Raw genomic sequence first — 14,950 nt, forward strand, 5'->3', positions numbered from 1 at the left:
GGAGAGAATCATCTGAATGGATGATAGGTTTGCCTACTGTATTTCACAGGATTTATCTTCCATTTGGGCCCATTTGGCCACCAGGGGAGGCCCAAGTTTCAAATTCCAAGATTTCTCCCCAGGCTCCACCCTAGGACAGCCTGATTTCAGCCCCACCCTAATTGGAGCTGAGCTTCAAGCAGTCATCCCACACCCCTTCCCCACTGTTTACCAGGCTATTCCTACTTTGGCTGTATGGGTCCTGCACCTGTCCCCAGAGATGGAGCAGCAGAAAAAGGGATGGGGGGGAGGGATGGGAGAGCAGGTGAACATAGTGGGGGTAGGAAGGAAGTGATTGAGACAGGAACCGTGAATGGCAGTCACTGGGGCCTGAAGAGGTGATTTCGTGGGAGGATCCTAGGCAGGCATCAGTCAGGGGGCTAAGACTGGGTTGTAGACAGGCGTGGGAGCAAAGGTGTCTGGTCTTAGGGTACTTTGTATGAATAATGTCATGTTGGTATTTTTCTGGAGAAGAGGGTGATAGTTTTCATCAGATTCTTACTCAGCCAGCCAGTGACAAAGAGCAGGAAGATCTAAGTTAGACAGTCTCCAGGAAACAGGTGGGATTGTCCAGAGGGAGTATGTGATAGTCCAAGGCAAGGGGACTTGACATTTAAAGGATCTATGAAGGGCTTAGGATCAGGATCTGAGTGTAGGACACCTCTTGAGAAAGGGTCTGCCTGTTATAGAGCCTTGGCCAGGAAGGCAGGAACTTATTGGAACTCTTGCTCTTGTTCTCTGTCCTGCCTCTCTACCGGTGCCTGGAGCCCAGCTCAGCAATGATACCATTTAGATAGCTTGGACATATCTCGCCATCCTGACGCCTTCAGTGTTTGCTGGAGCTAGAGATAGTATATGATGTATCAAAACAGTCAGGTTGAGGGGCAATTAGCCTGTGATGAGGTAGAGGCTCGCCCTGGGCAAACAAATCTTCTGCAGCTTCCTCACAGGATACGTGGGGGAGGGGTAGTATATGAGAGAGACTGTAGGGTGGTGGGGTGGTAAAGGGCTAAGGTATGCTAATTCCTCTCTCTGCCTAGCACACTAGCAGGCTTTAGGTCTGGCTTCACAGACCATACCTCAGGCATTATGGCTCTGGCTGGGTTGCTGTTCCTTTCTGGTTTTGACAAGGGGGTAGTAAATCTGGGGTGCCCTGGAAAAGCCTAGGGAGATAGATAAAAACATCTAAGGAAAGCAAAGAAGGAGTTTAATGGGGTCGGGCTTTTCTTGGTAGCAAACACTGTCTTCCTGTCAGCGCTTACCTCCTTTATGTGTGTGTGTGTGTGTGTGTGTGTGTGTGTGTAGAGAGAGAGAGAGAAAACAAGAAAGACACCCCCAATCACCACCATCCCCCCTAGTACCAAGGATTGAACCCAGGGGCACTTAATCACTGAGCCTCATCCCCAGCCCTTTTTAAATATTTTATTTAGAAACATGGTCTCACTAAGTTGCTAAGGGCCTTGCTAAATTGCTGAGGCTGGCTTTGAACCCCCAATATTCCTGCCTTAGCCTCCTGAGCCACTGGGATTATAGGCATGTGCCACTGTGCCCAGTTAGCCTTCTTCCTTTGTGATGTCATGCCTTATTCAGCAATATTCAGGAACATTCTGGTCAGGTGCTACTTCAAGTAAAACTACCATCATGTCAAACAGGACCACACCAGGCTCTAAAGTCAGTCAAAGTCCAAGTCCAGACTCATCTCTTCACTAAAGCTGTGGGACTTGGGCAAGTCACTTGGCCTTTTTAAGTCCTGGTTTCCTTACCTGGGTCATAGGGATGGTTAAGACTAAATAAGAGATCAGGTCTGCTGGGCAGGCGTGGTGGTACACACTTGTAATTCCAGTGACTTGGGAGACCGAGGCAGAAGGATAGCAATTCAAGGTCAGTCTTGGCAAATGGGTGAGACCTTGACTCTAGATGGATAGATAGGGGATTTAGCTCAGTAGTAGAGTGTTCTGGGGTTTCCTCCCCAATGCTGGGTGGGAGGTGGTGGGGGACTACTTTCTAAGATCCCCAAAGCTGGAACAAATCTAGGACTTTGCCTAAGTGAGAAGGCAGCTTGGACCCTCTGATGGGCACTACTGGAGGGCTTCCCAGAGTCTAAGGAGTGACTTTCCCATTGCCCTGGTAACAATTCTGTTCTCCCTTGACTGGGCACAAGGTTATTTTCATAGCTTTCCAGTCCAGTGCCCCCACCCAGCAGGGGAAAATTTCAGGCCAAAGTCCTACCCCATTCTAGGAAGGCAGACTGGCCCAGCTCTCACTTCCTCACTGCCCTTTTACCTATCCCTCTTGGGCTCCCTCCCAGGCCTGGAACCTAACTCTCCCCCACTTCCCTTCTACAGTTTTTCCAAGGGCTTCTGAGTTGCCAGCCCCACTGGAATCTGAAGGAGGTTTAGGCAAGCTGAATCCCTCTCCCCAAGGATACACAGAGTCCAAATAGAAACATTTTAATTGGTGTTTCAGTTTTGAAGTGCCTTGTACACATCCTGCTGACTCTTAATATGCCCAGGCTATGGGTCCCTTTCTCTCATCCTCCGGTGGAGACTGGGATCATCAAAAGCCCCCATTAGCCTAAGGGGGTATTAAGGCTGGAAGAAACAGACTGAGGAAATAGAAGAATTGGCTACCTTAAAGGCTCTGGAACAGGTGGGTCCCAACCTAAAAGGGGTGGTTTTCTATTTAGCCCCAAGTTCAGAGCAGCAAGGGCAGGCCCACTCCAGCCCCAGTGACACTGTTAGTGCCATGGTGCCTTTTCCCAGTTCCCATGTGGCAACAGCAATGGCGGAGGCAGAAGTGGACTTATTTCAGATGGCAGTACAGGTACATGGATACAATCATGGCAGCCAGCTGGTGGGAAAGGAACAGGGAGAGATGAGGGATATGATTGAGATCCTCAAGCATTGGTCCCTTGCGCCCCAGACAGCCTACATGAAGCTCTGTTGGAAGTCTGTCTCCTGGGCTGGATATAGCTCACTGGTAGAGCATGTGCTTAGTACACACAGAACCCTGGGTTCAATTCCCAGCATGTGGGGTAGGGGGGATGTCTGTCTCTTCTGAGAGGCCTCAGAGATGAGTCAAGCAGCCCAGGTATGGTGGTGGTCAGTTCCCCAGCCCCAGCCTCCTTGTTGCCTTACCTCCAGGGCCCCAATTCCAAAGGCCACACCACCCACAGTGACTGCATTGGTTCGAATGTCATGCAGAAGCTGTTTGAAGCAACCCTTGGGAAAGGGGAGAGAGCATTTATAGTTGGCAGCTACCCTACCCCTCATCCCTATTTGCTACTCTGAGGCCATTAAAGCAGCCCCCGCCCTTCCATGCCCCTCACCTGTACAGAGTTTTTGTGGGCCTCATACATGGTACAAGGTTCTTCGGCTGTTCTGTTGATATTGTTGATACAACAGTATGGAGGAAAGAGTTGGTTTTCTTTGAAGTAGGGTGAGTCCTCAAAATCCGTGTAGTTGTTGAAGCCACAACACTTGAGCTGGAAGCAGGGTGGGGTAGGTGTTTGGTGGGGCCTTGATTCTTTATCTCCACCCCCAAAATCCCCCCAGTCTGCCTTACCCCTTCCATGGTATAGTTCCACACTTGGGTGAAGTCTTTCTGGGAACCATAGTCTTTCTTGATGGCAGGTACTACCACCATTTTCAGGAATTCCTCAGCCTAGGTAGAGCAGGCCAATGTTGAGGGACTGGGAGGGAAGGTGGCCATGTACAAGGCCACAGCCCACTCCCAGGGCTTTGCCCAGTCTTCCTCCCTTACCCATTTCAGTGCCTCACCATTGTGGTGTACACCAAGGCAACCACAGCAGCTGCAATCTCAGCAACAAAGATGAGGAGGAGGATGAAGAAGAACTGAGTGGGGAACAGGGGTCTGAGTTTTAGGGAGAGATGGGCCCTCATGCTCTCTTTGCCCTAACCCACCCTCCTACTGTAAAAACATGGCAGGGATCCCCTATATTGGAAATCCCTGGAGTACAAAGTAGGATTTGGGGATCCCAAGGTGAGGGGGTCCTTGGTCATAGACCTGTGGAACTGGGTCTGACACACCGTCATGAGTGCACACTTGTTCTCAGACTTAGCACCGTAGCAGCCCAGGAAACCAAGAACAAAGAGCACAGCTCCAGCTGCGATGAGGAAGTAGCCCACGTTGATAAACTGCATGGCACTGGATGACATCGGCCCAAAGATCTTCACGAAGGATGGCCCATCAACCGACACCCAAATGCCCACAGCCAACAGGGCAGCACCACACAGCTGGGGACAGAGAAGTCAGGCAGGCATTAAAACAATGCTGGCAAATAGCTCCCTATCATATGGTTGAGTCAGGAGGATGTCTCCCACTTCCTTGGCTGGGGAATCATGTGGGGAGGGAAACATCCTCTAGTGCCAGAAAGATGGGATTTGGGAAACCCATAGCCAGCACCAGACTGCACACTTGAGTACAAATGAGATCAGGAGCACTAGAAATACCCACAGGGTCAGGGAAGAGAGAAGACTTTCCCTTACTGATGCTAGGGTCCTGCCACATATCTAAGAGTGAAAACAAGCAGGTGAGGGCCGGATCTCTCATTTCTTTTCTGGGCTACCAGCACCTAAAACACCTCTGTCCTCTAATAGGTGGAAACAGGGGTGGTAGCTGTGAGCAGGCTCAATAGTCACCATAGTAACAGAGGCGGGGCTGAAGTTTGCACCTGCTCCCTACTTTGAAGAGGGTGGAGCTTGAAAGGGTTCACCCACCCTGAAGTCTCATTTGGCTCCCTTCTGGGATCAGACACCAGACCTTCTCTTTATCCACAGAGTCCCCCTTGCCTTACAAATAGAAATTGGGACACCCGAGGGGGAAATCAGCCTGAGCTTCTCTTAAAGGGCTCCAGCTCAACCCTAATCCTCATAGGGAATTCTAGGAGCCAGTTGGGGTAAGTCCTGTTCAGTTCCCACAGCTCCTAACATAAAGCGTCTCTGACTCAGATTATCAATGGGTGAATCAGCCTGACATCAACTTAGTGCCTAGTCCCCACCTTCTAGCTATAGAAACCAAGGCTAGAATCAGGGATAAACTGGCAGATTGTGGCTGGATCTCAGGCATGTTTGCCTAAGGACAGCCAGAACACTGGGCTTCTAGCCTGTGGGGTCAAATTTCAAGGAGCCTAGGCCTGCCCTACTCTACTCAGCCCTGCCTGGCAAAGCCAGGGCAACAGAGGCCAAACACCAAGCCGGATTTGCCTTTAACCCCTTCAGGCCAAAAAGATTCTGCTCTCCCAATCCCTGGAATCCTATGGCTCCCTCCAGATATATGAATAAAAGCTAGTTCTCTGTAGTCAAAGAAAACCCGAGGTATGGACTACATAGGAGTCAGAGTCTACCCACCCAATTTCTCCAAACTGATTTCTATTTCATGTCTCCACTTCCTCACCTTTTACTCACTCTAACCTACTATAATGTAGCTCTGAGTTCTCTAGTGACCTCCTGTGCTAAATCACTTCACGAGCCTTATCTCCTCGACCTTTCTGATATCTTACTCTCCTTGTTTTCCTCCTCCTTTTCCCACTGCTCCTCCTCCATCTCTTTAATGGTGGCTATTTCCCTGCTTATCCCTAATAATCTGTTTTCACAGGTCACCTTTCCTGCCCCACTCACGGTACAACCCAGGGCCCCATGTGTTCTAAGCAAGTGCTCTACCACTGAGCTAATCCCAGAGTTCACTTTTCCCAAGTGCTCTCTTGCAGTCCCCTGGCTTCATTGGCCACCTATGGGCACGTGACTTTCAAATATCCACAGCAAGCTCCAATTTGAGCTGCATCTCCACTGGGTAGACAGTTGCTTGTGAGATATTCCCTTCCTGTTCCACATGTTGCTCATGTCAGACATAAGCATCATCTCTAAGACCTCTGTCTTCCTTGTCCCTTCTTTCATCCCTTAGCCACCATCTCAGGGCTTTTGTCCTTTGTATACTTTGTCCATTTCTCCTTATCTCTACCCTCATCTCCAGGGCTTACTGGCCAGTTTCATTGCTTAGTTTCTCAAACATGCCCTATGCAATCTGTTCCTGGTTTTCAGAACAATATCGAGTCTCATTTCCTTTGGGTTTTATGTATGCTTTATAGCTCCCCACCCAATACAAATTCCCAGCTCCAGTTATGTCCTCCAGGAAGTATTCTCCCACCAGGCTAGGTTCTAGCCCTTCCTATAGGCTCCCTTATCCCCTGTGTTAAATCCAGACATACATTGCATCACAGTTATCTGCCTATTTGGCTTACTGGATCTGATATCCTTGAGGGTAGAAAACGGCCCTGCTCACCTACTACCCGAGCACCTGGCTAGAGTCTTAGTCAAAGAATGTTTTTGTTTTACTGTGCTCTACAGGGCCTTATAGATGCTATAGCTCTACTACAAAGCTATACCCTCAGCCCCATCAATGAGTGTTTGTTGAATGAATAAGGGCTATCTGAGACAGACTCTTTGCTCTAAGGAGACATGGTCCCTGCCTCCTTTCAACTCCCTCCTCCCACTTACAGAGGCCACTGAAATTGCTTTCCATGTTAGAAAAATTTAGGCAAATCCCTTCCCCTCTCAGAACCCCCTATGCCTATAAAAAGGGGAGAATCACTCCTGCTAGCCTATCTTGCCCTGCCCTACACCTGAGCTGAAGCTTCCTAGAAGGAAGGGAGTGTCCTAAAACTTCTCCATTCCCTTCTTCAAACGGCCCCCCTCCCCCCAGCCCCACTTCTACTGGGTTCAGGAATCAGCATTTGAAGGAAGACCTCTCATAAGGGAAACTTGCAAGGCAAAGTCTGGGCACAGTAGTCTCCCATTCCCCAGCTTGGGCTCTGTTCAAATGGTGACCTGCTCCTGTAGGGAGCCCCACAGGGCACACAACTTCCATACTTACAAAGATGAGCGTATTGAAGAAGACCATCATGTTCTTAATGAAGCTGAAGCACTGCATGGTGGCTCCTAGGGGCAGATGTGCGAGTTAGGGCTTCATGTCCCCCACCCCACCTGGGCTGGCCCTGCCTTCTACACCCCAACACACCAGACCCCAACATCCTGGACCCATATCTCATCAAGCTTTCTCTGAATCTGAACTCTGGACTCCTCAGGATTTTACAAAGTTCCCATCCTGACATCTGTACCCACCTATACTACGTACCAGACCTTCTGCCAGTACTGGCGTCTCTGGGATCCTAACACCCCTGACTCCTGCACGAGCACCCCAAGCCTTACTCCCACACTGCAGGTAGGTCACTTCATATACCCTTACTTAACACCTGTATGTTCTAGGCTGCTCTCCAGAGCAAATCCAGACCTTTCCAGGACCCTCCCCGTGGCTCTTCCAGATCTTCAAATGAATTTCAAAATTAATATCACTTCACAAGATAATCTCTATCCTATACCATCACCTGTTCAGACCTCTCGGCAGCTAGTTCTGAGAGGGATCCTGCTGAGGCTTCAGAAGAAAACAGAACAGCTCCAGGGAGCTTCCACTCTGTGAACCGGCAAGGCAGGCAGGCTCTCACACACCAGTGCTCACCTGCAGGTGGGGCAGGCGCTTTAAAAGCTTCCTTCTGCCCGCTCGCTGGCCCCACCCATGGCAATCAGCCTCCCCTTGTCCCTACTGCCCTCTGCTGCCTGGAGATTGGTCCCCATCACCACAGCAGCAATGGGCCTCCGCCTAGAAATGTCACCCATGGGTTATGCTTCTCCTGATCTCAAGAAGGGGGAGAAGGATGGGACTGAGGCAAGCGGCTTCCAGAACTTTTGAGTGCCCTGCATACAACAGTGCACACATACTTCTTATCCTACTTCTGCTAATGCACTCCTCCACACCCTATGCTCACGGCTCTGAGAGCACATCTCCCCAGGTTGTCATCCATATGTTCACACATCAAACACATAGTCACATATCTAAAAACAGCTACTGGTGCACACATGTGTGTGCGCATGCACTCTGGACTCCTTGTGCACTGACTCCCAGCAACTAAAAAACAATAGAATCAATAGAATATCTGAGATACATATTTTAAGACACTCTGCATCTGCCTCTGCCTTCCTCTTTGTCTATCTTTGTCTGTCTGCCTCTCTCTCTCTCTCTCTCACACACACACACACACACACACACCAACCATACTTTCTTTTTTAAAATTTTATTATTTTTAATATTATTTTAATTGTTTATAGACCTTTTTTAAATTAATTTTTAAATTTATATGTGGTATTGAGAATTGAACCCAGTGCCTCAACACATACCAGGCAAGTATGCTACTGCTGAGCCACACCCCCAGCCCACCAGCCACACTTTCAAGAAAATGATCAAGTTTGGCAGCTTCTGTTCTCTGAGTAGCACATGATTCCCAGTCCTTTTCCCTCCATAAAACCTTAAGTTCCCTTTTTTTCCCTCTCTTTTCCTTCCCCATATTTTCCTCTCCAGTCTTCTTTTAGCATTCTGTGCATACCCTTTTTCTTTCTGCCAGCAGGTGGCATCATGGTCCCACAAAGGAGTCACCCCAGTTCCAAGGCTCTATAACCTCTGTCTTCATCAGTCCTCCCAGGACTACCTCCTTAACTTCCCATTCCACCATTCCTGATGAAGAGGTGTTGGGAAAGCCCTGGCTTTCCAGTTACTCAAACTGGGTGTTCAAATCTTGGCTCTGTCATTTCTTAGCTGTATGATCCTGGTGGCTTTTCTTAGGCTTGTTTTTAAACATCTGTTTCCTGGTCTGAATAGGTATGGGGTTTTAAAATGGGATTTTCTTCCTGCTCTAGGTCACAGGGGAAAGAGCATAGAGCAAAGTCAGAAGGAAGAGCCATATAGCACAAGGGCTAAGGGATGAGCTACACCCCCAGTCCAGGAAGTATATTTTTAAATTTTTTATAATTAAGTGGGAGGAGGCAACTAAACAAACAGAAGAGAGAGAGAATCATAATATTGAAGACTATAAACTGGGTTGCTGGAGACTGAGGTGGGAAGATCCTTTAAACCCACAAGTTCAAGATCAGTCTGAGGGGCTGTGGTTGTAGCTCAGTGGTAGAGTGCTTGCCTAGCATGTGTGAGACACTGGGTTTGATCCTCAGCATCACATAAAAATAAAGTTATTGTGTCCATCTACAACTAAAAACAATTTTTTAAAAAACCAAAAGGCTAGTCTTAGCAACCTATCAAGACTAGTCTTTAAAAAAGTAATAATACAGATTATGCTTAAAATGCATTACATATATTGTCTTTTTTCCTCCTTCACAACAATCCTATGAGATATTTTCTTTTTAATCCCCATTTTAAATATGGGGAATTGGAGGCATAGAAAAATTAAGTACTTGCCATGATCAATAGAACCCTGGGTCTACCACTTACAAGTTGTATGATTTGGAATCAACCTGTCAGTCAGCCTGACACAGGAGTGCACCTATTAACCACTATGCCAACTCAGATGGAATCTAAGGAGGCAGGTCGGGTTGATTTCAATAAAGAGCAGGGGAGAAGGCCTTGGTCCTAGATCTGAGGAAAAGGAGGGGCAGGGAGTCTTACAGGTAAGTGGCTAAAGTTTGGTGGGGCAAGGTCATATTTTGAGACTGAGGATAAGGAGAGTAGAGGCTGGAGTCAGGGATGGTAAGATCTGCCACAGTAGTGCTGAGGGCCTTACCATCTTCCAGCAGGCTTCTATGGGACAGAAGGTGGAGATTAGGGTAGAAGGGAAAGGGATAGAGGGCTGAGTTATAGAGGGAAAGGCAAGTCCAAGTCCCCCAACTCAGTGCAAAGCAGGGCAGAGCCCCTATCTACAAGAAAGGAGATGTACACAGATGTACCCTTACATTTCCACCTGTATTGATTATTCATAAGGCTTTCTCTTTCATCTAACAGGTCACATTCTTCTATATGTCCCCAGTGCCCACACTAATATGAAGTTGTTAGTGAACATTTCCTGAATGAATGAATGAGCACAGAATAGCAAGAGATAATGCTCTGGACCTTGACCATCATGGACCTGAACCACCGCCTACCTCTAATTGTGTTACTTCATCTCACTGAGCCTCAATTTTCTTATACAGTCAATCCTTATTATTCATGGATTCCATAACTGTAAATTTACCTACATTAAAATTATTTTTTAACCCCAAACGAATACTTGTGACACTTTTGCAGTCATTTGTGTACATGCATAGCAAAGTAAAAATCAAAATATTTCTTTTTCATTCTGGGAATCAAACGTAGAACCTTGCACATCCTAGGCAACTGTTCTACCATACAGCTATATCCCCACCTCTTTTTATTTTGAGAGAAGCTCTCCCTAAGTTGCTGAGGCTGGCCTTCAATTTGCTATCCTCTTGCCTCAGCCTCCTGAGGAGCTAGCATTACGGATATGTGCCACCATACCTGACAAGGTAAAAAATTTGAGTTGCCAAACACATATACATTTCCAGCTGAGGTCTGTTGAATAAGGGGACTCTGTCTTTTTTTTTTTTGCTCTCATAAACAAATGTTGTTTTGAGAGTCTATTTAATGCCATGTTTTTTCACTTTTTTTTTCTTTTTGGTGATTTTTCAGGTTAAAATAGCTCCTAGTAGTAGTGCTAAAGTATCCTCTAGGTTCCTAAGCACAAGAAGCTTATAATGTGCTTTAGAGAAAATGAATATGTTAGATAAACTTGAATCAGGCACAGATTATAGTTCTGTTGGCCACAAGTTCATTGTTAATGACTCAATTCTATATATTAAATAAGGTATCTCCACACACAAAAAACAGGTTATGTGTTGATCATTAAACATTTTCAGAAAATGTTGTGACTGAGAGTTGTAGCAACCTGTGCATTTCCCCTGGGGATGATACAAAATTGGTTAACGTTTGTGGTGACTTTGTGGAACATAACTACAGGGAATAAAGAAAGTTGACTATGTACAAATGGGGATAATAATAGAATCTTCTTGTAAGTTTATCATGAAATTAGACAACGTTTTTAAAGTGTTTAACACAGTGTCTGACATATAACAAGTGCTCAATAAACATTGTTAATAATGTTAATGTGCATAAATGAAAAAATTGAGTGATTTTTCCCCCCTACCTAGAATATTTTTACCCAAGGGACAACCCAGCTCTATCTAGCTCTTGAGTTGGACCCAATGAAGAAAATTGTGAGGGAGCCGGCTCCATGGGGGGCCAGGACCTGTAATAAAGAGCACCACCCTTAAGCAGATTGTATGTCATAGAGGCCTTAGTTGCCCTGGTCAGCAACACCCCTTGGGCACACTGCAGAAGCTTCTTATGCCCATGGGGCCTTCTCAGCTTGTCCGTGCCCCTCGGCCCCGGGGCCTGAGTTCCCCTTACCGTAGGCCAGGTATGGGTTGGCCCCGTCCCCGGATTCCCAGTATGTTCAAGTGTAGCCGCAGAAGGTACCGGCAGAAACCTCAAGGCCCAGCTGCCACCAATCTTCCCACCATGACCACAGAAATCAGCAACACCCATACTGCTACCACCAGTGTGTGGATCCTCTCACTTCAAGGTTAGCAGAGAAGTAAGGTTGTAGAGGGGACTTGTGACTCAGAGTGGGGGTTTGAAAAGCAGGGCCGCTGGCTTTTCCTCACCTGCTTCTCTTTAGGCACTCTAAGGGACAAATTGTGAAATATCATCCCAAAGTTATGGTGGTATCTTGAAGGCAGTTTTCCTAAATGTTGACAGCTTTAATTTAAAAAAATAAATAATTTTTTTTTGTACTGGGAATTGAACCCAGGAGTGCTTTACCACTGAGCCACATCCCCAATCCTTTTTATTTTTATTTTTAAAGTTTGTACTACTATGTCACATCTATTATTATTATTACTATTATTATTATTATTTTGATATCAGGTCTTGCTAAATTGCTGATGCTAGACTTGAACTTCCTGCCTTAGCTTTCTGAGTTGCTGGGATTACAGGTGTGGTCCCAGCTATTGAGAGCTTTAATTGAGAATGGAGTGGCTGGGAGTAGAGGGCTTGGGGAGGTGGATGAATCCAAGGGCCAATGGGAGCTTCCAGAAATGCTAACTTCCCTTCCTTCTCCTTCCTTTTCCTCAGTTCTCAGACACCTCTGTCAACCTGGGAGCTTTCTGATCCTTTAGAAATGCCCAGAAGCTTGGCTTACTCTGGACCTTCATCTTCAAGGGGCTGTGGATGGTGAACCACAAATAAAATCGTTCTGCTCAAACTACCTTATTTCATACTGAGGGGTTTCTAACCAACTATGCAGGGTATGAGGGCAGGGTTGGGGCTGAATACTCCCAGGGACAGGCTTCAGCGAGAACAATAGGAATCACAGACAGTGGAAGGACAGGACAAGGTCAGCAACACACAACTATCTTTGGCCTCAGCTTTTTTTTTTTTTTTCAGTTGTAGATGGACACAATACCTTTATTTTATTTATTCATTTTTATGTGGTGTTGAGGATCAAACCCAGTTCCTCACACATGCCAGGCGAGAGCTCTTACCACTGAGCCACAACCACAACCCTTTTTTAAAAAATATTTTTTAGTTGTCAATGAATCTTTTATTTTATTTATTTATTTATATGTGGCACTGAGGATTGACCCAGGGCCTCACGCATGCCAGGCAAGCACTCTACCACTGAGCCACAACTCCAGCCCTGGCCTCAGCTTTTGATCTGCTCTATGAGGTAAGGGGCTCTCCTGCCTTCCACTCCCAGCTGCACAGGGAGATAGACATCTTGGAAGGTATGGGGAGGCATAGAGCATAGAGCATAGAGGGGTGGGATGAAAACAGACCCATAAGTGCTCCAGTAGGAGTTGTGTCCTGTTATGTGTGTGTGTTAAAGGGTGTGTGACAGGAAAATGGGAGTATAAGGCACATGTGACTGGATATGCCTCTGTCATGGAATGAGTGTTGTGGCAGGTTGTGTATGTCAAGGAGTATTAGTGAGGGAACGGGTATGCCTGAGACAGCATTGGCTCTGCTAAGAAAAATCAAGGTCAGGAGCGGGGATGGGGGCAGCCTGAAGGAGGAGAGAGTACAGAAAGGTTAGTCTGAGGAGGGCCTATCATCTTCAGCCCCCGCCATCCTCTGAGGTCAGTGTTTGCAGAACTGGCAGCTGAGCTGGGGCACTTGGGGGTGGGGCAAGACTGAGTTTGAGCCCAGAAATGGGGGAGGGTGCTGAGCTCTCTGGCCTGGGGATTTTCCATTTGGATTTCTGAGTGTGCGCATGTGTCATTGGGTGTAACTGAATTTCTGAGGGGTGTGTCTCCTTAGGGTTGTGTCCTACTGTTTGGGAACATTGTGAGGGTCTCTATTTCTAATGTGTTGCTTTGTGCATGTTAGTGTGTGTCCTAATGCCCCTGAGGGTTGGGTATGGGGTGGCCCCTTGGTGTTCAAGAAGCCTGGCTAATGATCTTTGCTGCCTATGAAGGGAAAATAAACTCTAAGTCCATCCAAGGCTTCCCAGAGACTGGGACCCTGCAGTGAGGTCTGGAGCAGATAATTCACTGTTGCATAGTACACAAAAGTGGTGAGCTTCTCAGGGTATGGAAAAGGGGTTGTTGAATATCAGACAGAGCTGGAAGGTGGCTGGGCCAGTGCCCTAGGCCCACAAAGGGGCCCCGAACATATAAAGATACCAGACACAATCCACAAACATGCAGTCATATAAATATAAGTGGACTCACAGACACAAAGGCAGGAAACACACACATCCATGCGGACACATAAATAGATACACACCGACACAAATGCATATAGACCCCCCACATGATACATGCAACAATACATACACATGCCTACAAATGAACATACACAGACACAAGCATACCAGCATATAGATATAGACACATGCAATCACACTCATGCAAACCCAGGCACATACAGACACACACATGTAGACACACTCACCAGACTTCCCTGCCCCTGCAGCCCTGGGACCTAGAAGCCTCCCTCCCCTACATAAGGTGAGTGTGTGTGTGTGTGTGTGCATGCATGTATGCCATGCTTGTGTATATCTTTGTCCTTGAGAGTGAATGAGGGTGTGTGTGTGTGTGTGTGTGTGTGTGTAATGGGGTGCTAAGATGCAGGAACTCAATGACATCATCTCTTCTGGCTATTTTTAGCTCTATCTGCAATGACGCTCCTCCATTGCCCCTCCTCCCCCTCCAGGCTCTCAGAGGCAGCAACAGCTAGAGGGCACCCACCACCTCAGTTTAGGTGGTCCCCTGGATGACTGGGTGCAGCTCACTCTCTTCCATCCAGCTAGAGTTCCCTGGCAGCTGAGAACACCAGTTCCCCAGCCAGAGGAGAACGCTTGAGCCATGGGGCAGCCTGGAGCAGGAGCCTGGGTTAGGTGAGCTCACCTGGCAGGTCTCCAGCCTCTAAGGTGCCTCTGCTTCTGCTTTTAAATGTGTAGCTCTGTAGCAGTTAATGGTTCCTGCTCTGTGCCAGGGAGGTGCTAAGTTCTGGAGATGAGATAGAGCAGTAAGCAAGACAATGGGAGTTCTTCCCCATGAGGGTTACAGCTCGGAGGGAGACAGACTTTAAACGCACCACACAGGCAGCACTTATTAAATAGTGGTAGGGCTCTGAACACAGGGGGCACGGTGTCTGTGACTCTCCTTTTTTCTGCTTCCCATAGATGGGATAACAGTAAGGAAACCAGGGGGAGCACACCCCCCCCCCTTATCTTGTATCCTTACCCCAGCAACCATACCTCCAGATTTCTACAGGCAGTGCTTTCTTCTCACTCCCCAGGCTACGCTCCCAGTACCACACCAAACTTGCAAGTGATGGGCCCCCTTCACACACCCCTTTTCTTTGGATTCCCCCCCTCCACAGCTGCAACTGATTCCTTGATTCCCTAAGAGGCAGGCCACTGCTCCCATATATAGATGAGAAAATCAAAATCGAGGGGGTGTGTAACCCAACAGAGATGTCAGGCAGGTGGAGG

At 47.4% G+C, this 14,950-nt stretch overlaps 2 protein-coding genes across 3 annotated transcripts; one reads left to right on the forward strand and one right to left on the reverse strand.

Annotated features, from left to right (window-relative positions):
• Window positions 1–2,473: 2,473 nt before the first annotated feature.
• Tspan1 (tetraspanin 1) lies at window positions 2,474–7,596 on the reverse strand. 2 transcript variants are annotated; one of them, XM_046418920.2, is made up of 8 exons: window positions 7,442–7,596; window positions 6,931–6,995; window positions 4,089–4,295; window positions 3,819–3,893; window positions 3,604–3,702; window positions 3,368–3,523; window positions 3,177–3,260; window positions 2,474–2,889 (listed from the first exon to the last, which is right to left on the reverse strand). In XM_046418920.2, the coding sequence occupies exons 2-8, from the start codon at window positions 6,985–6,987 to the stop codon at window positions 2,842–2,844; spliced, it is 726 nt and encodes a 241-aa protein (XP_046274876.1). In that variant the 5' UTR covers window positions 6,988–6,995; window positions 7,442–7,596; the 3' UTR covers window positions 2,474–2,841. The 2 variants fall into 2 exon arrangements, with proteins under 2 accessions (XP_046274876.1, XP_046274877.1); XM_046418921.2 differs by having other exon boundaries at window positions 7,452–7,567.
• A 3,705-nt stretch (window positions 7,597–11,301) lies between these two features.
• Window positions 11,302–12,128, forward strand: P3r3urf (PIK3R3 upstream open reading frame). Its single transcript, XM_046469346.1, has 2 exons — window positions 11,302–11,533; window positions 12,085–12,128. Exons 1-2 carry the CDS (start codon window positions 11,302–11,304, stop codon window positions 12,126–12,128), a joined length of 276 nt encoding a protein of 91 aa, XP_046325302.1.
• Window positions 12,129–14,950: the final 2,822 nt, after the last annotated feature.

Source organism: Marmota monax, unplaced genomic scaffold (assembly GCF_021218885.2).
Source record: "Marmota monax isolate L192 unplaced genomic scaffold, Marmota_monax_Labrador192_F-V1.1 WCK01_AAM20220418_F8-fsc00008, whole genome shotgun sequence".
In the NCBI taxonomy this organism is placed as follows: Eukaryota; Metazoa; Chordata; class Mammalia; order Rodentia; family Sciuridae; genus Marmota; species Marmota monax.

Coding starts and splice junctions, on each gene's coding strand:
- P3r3urf (XM_046469346.1), top strand. CDS start 11,302: ATGGGGCCTTCTCAGCTTGTCCGTGCCCCTCGGCCCCGGGGCCTGAGT. Junction 11,534..12,084: donor GTGGATCCTCTCACTTCAAG/GTTAGCAGAGAA, acceptor CCTTTTCCTCAG/TTCTCAGACACCTCTGTCAA.
- Tspan1 (XM_046418920.2), bottom strand. CDS start 6,987: ATGCAGTGCTTCAGCTTCATTAAGAACATGATGGTCTTCTTCAATACG. Junction 3,894..4,088: donor ACAAGTGTGCACTCATGACG/GTGTGTCAGACC, acceptor TTCCCCACTCAG/TTCTTCTTCATCCTCCTCCT. Junction 3,524..3,603: donor GGAACTATACCATGGAAGGG/GTAAGGCAGACT, acceptor CCCTGCTTCCAG/CTCAAGTGTTGTGGCTTCAA.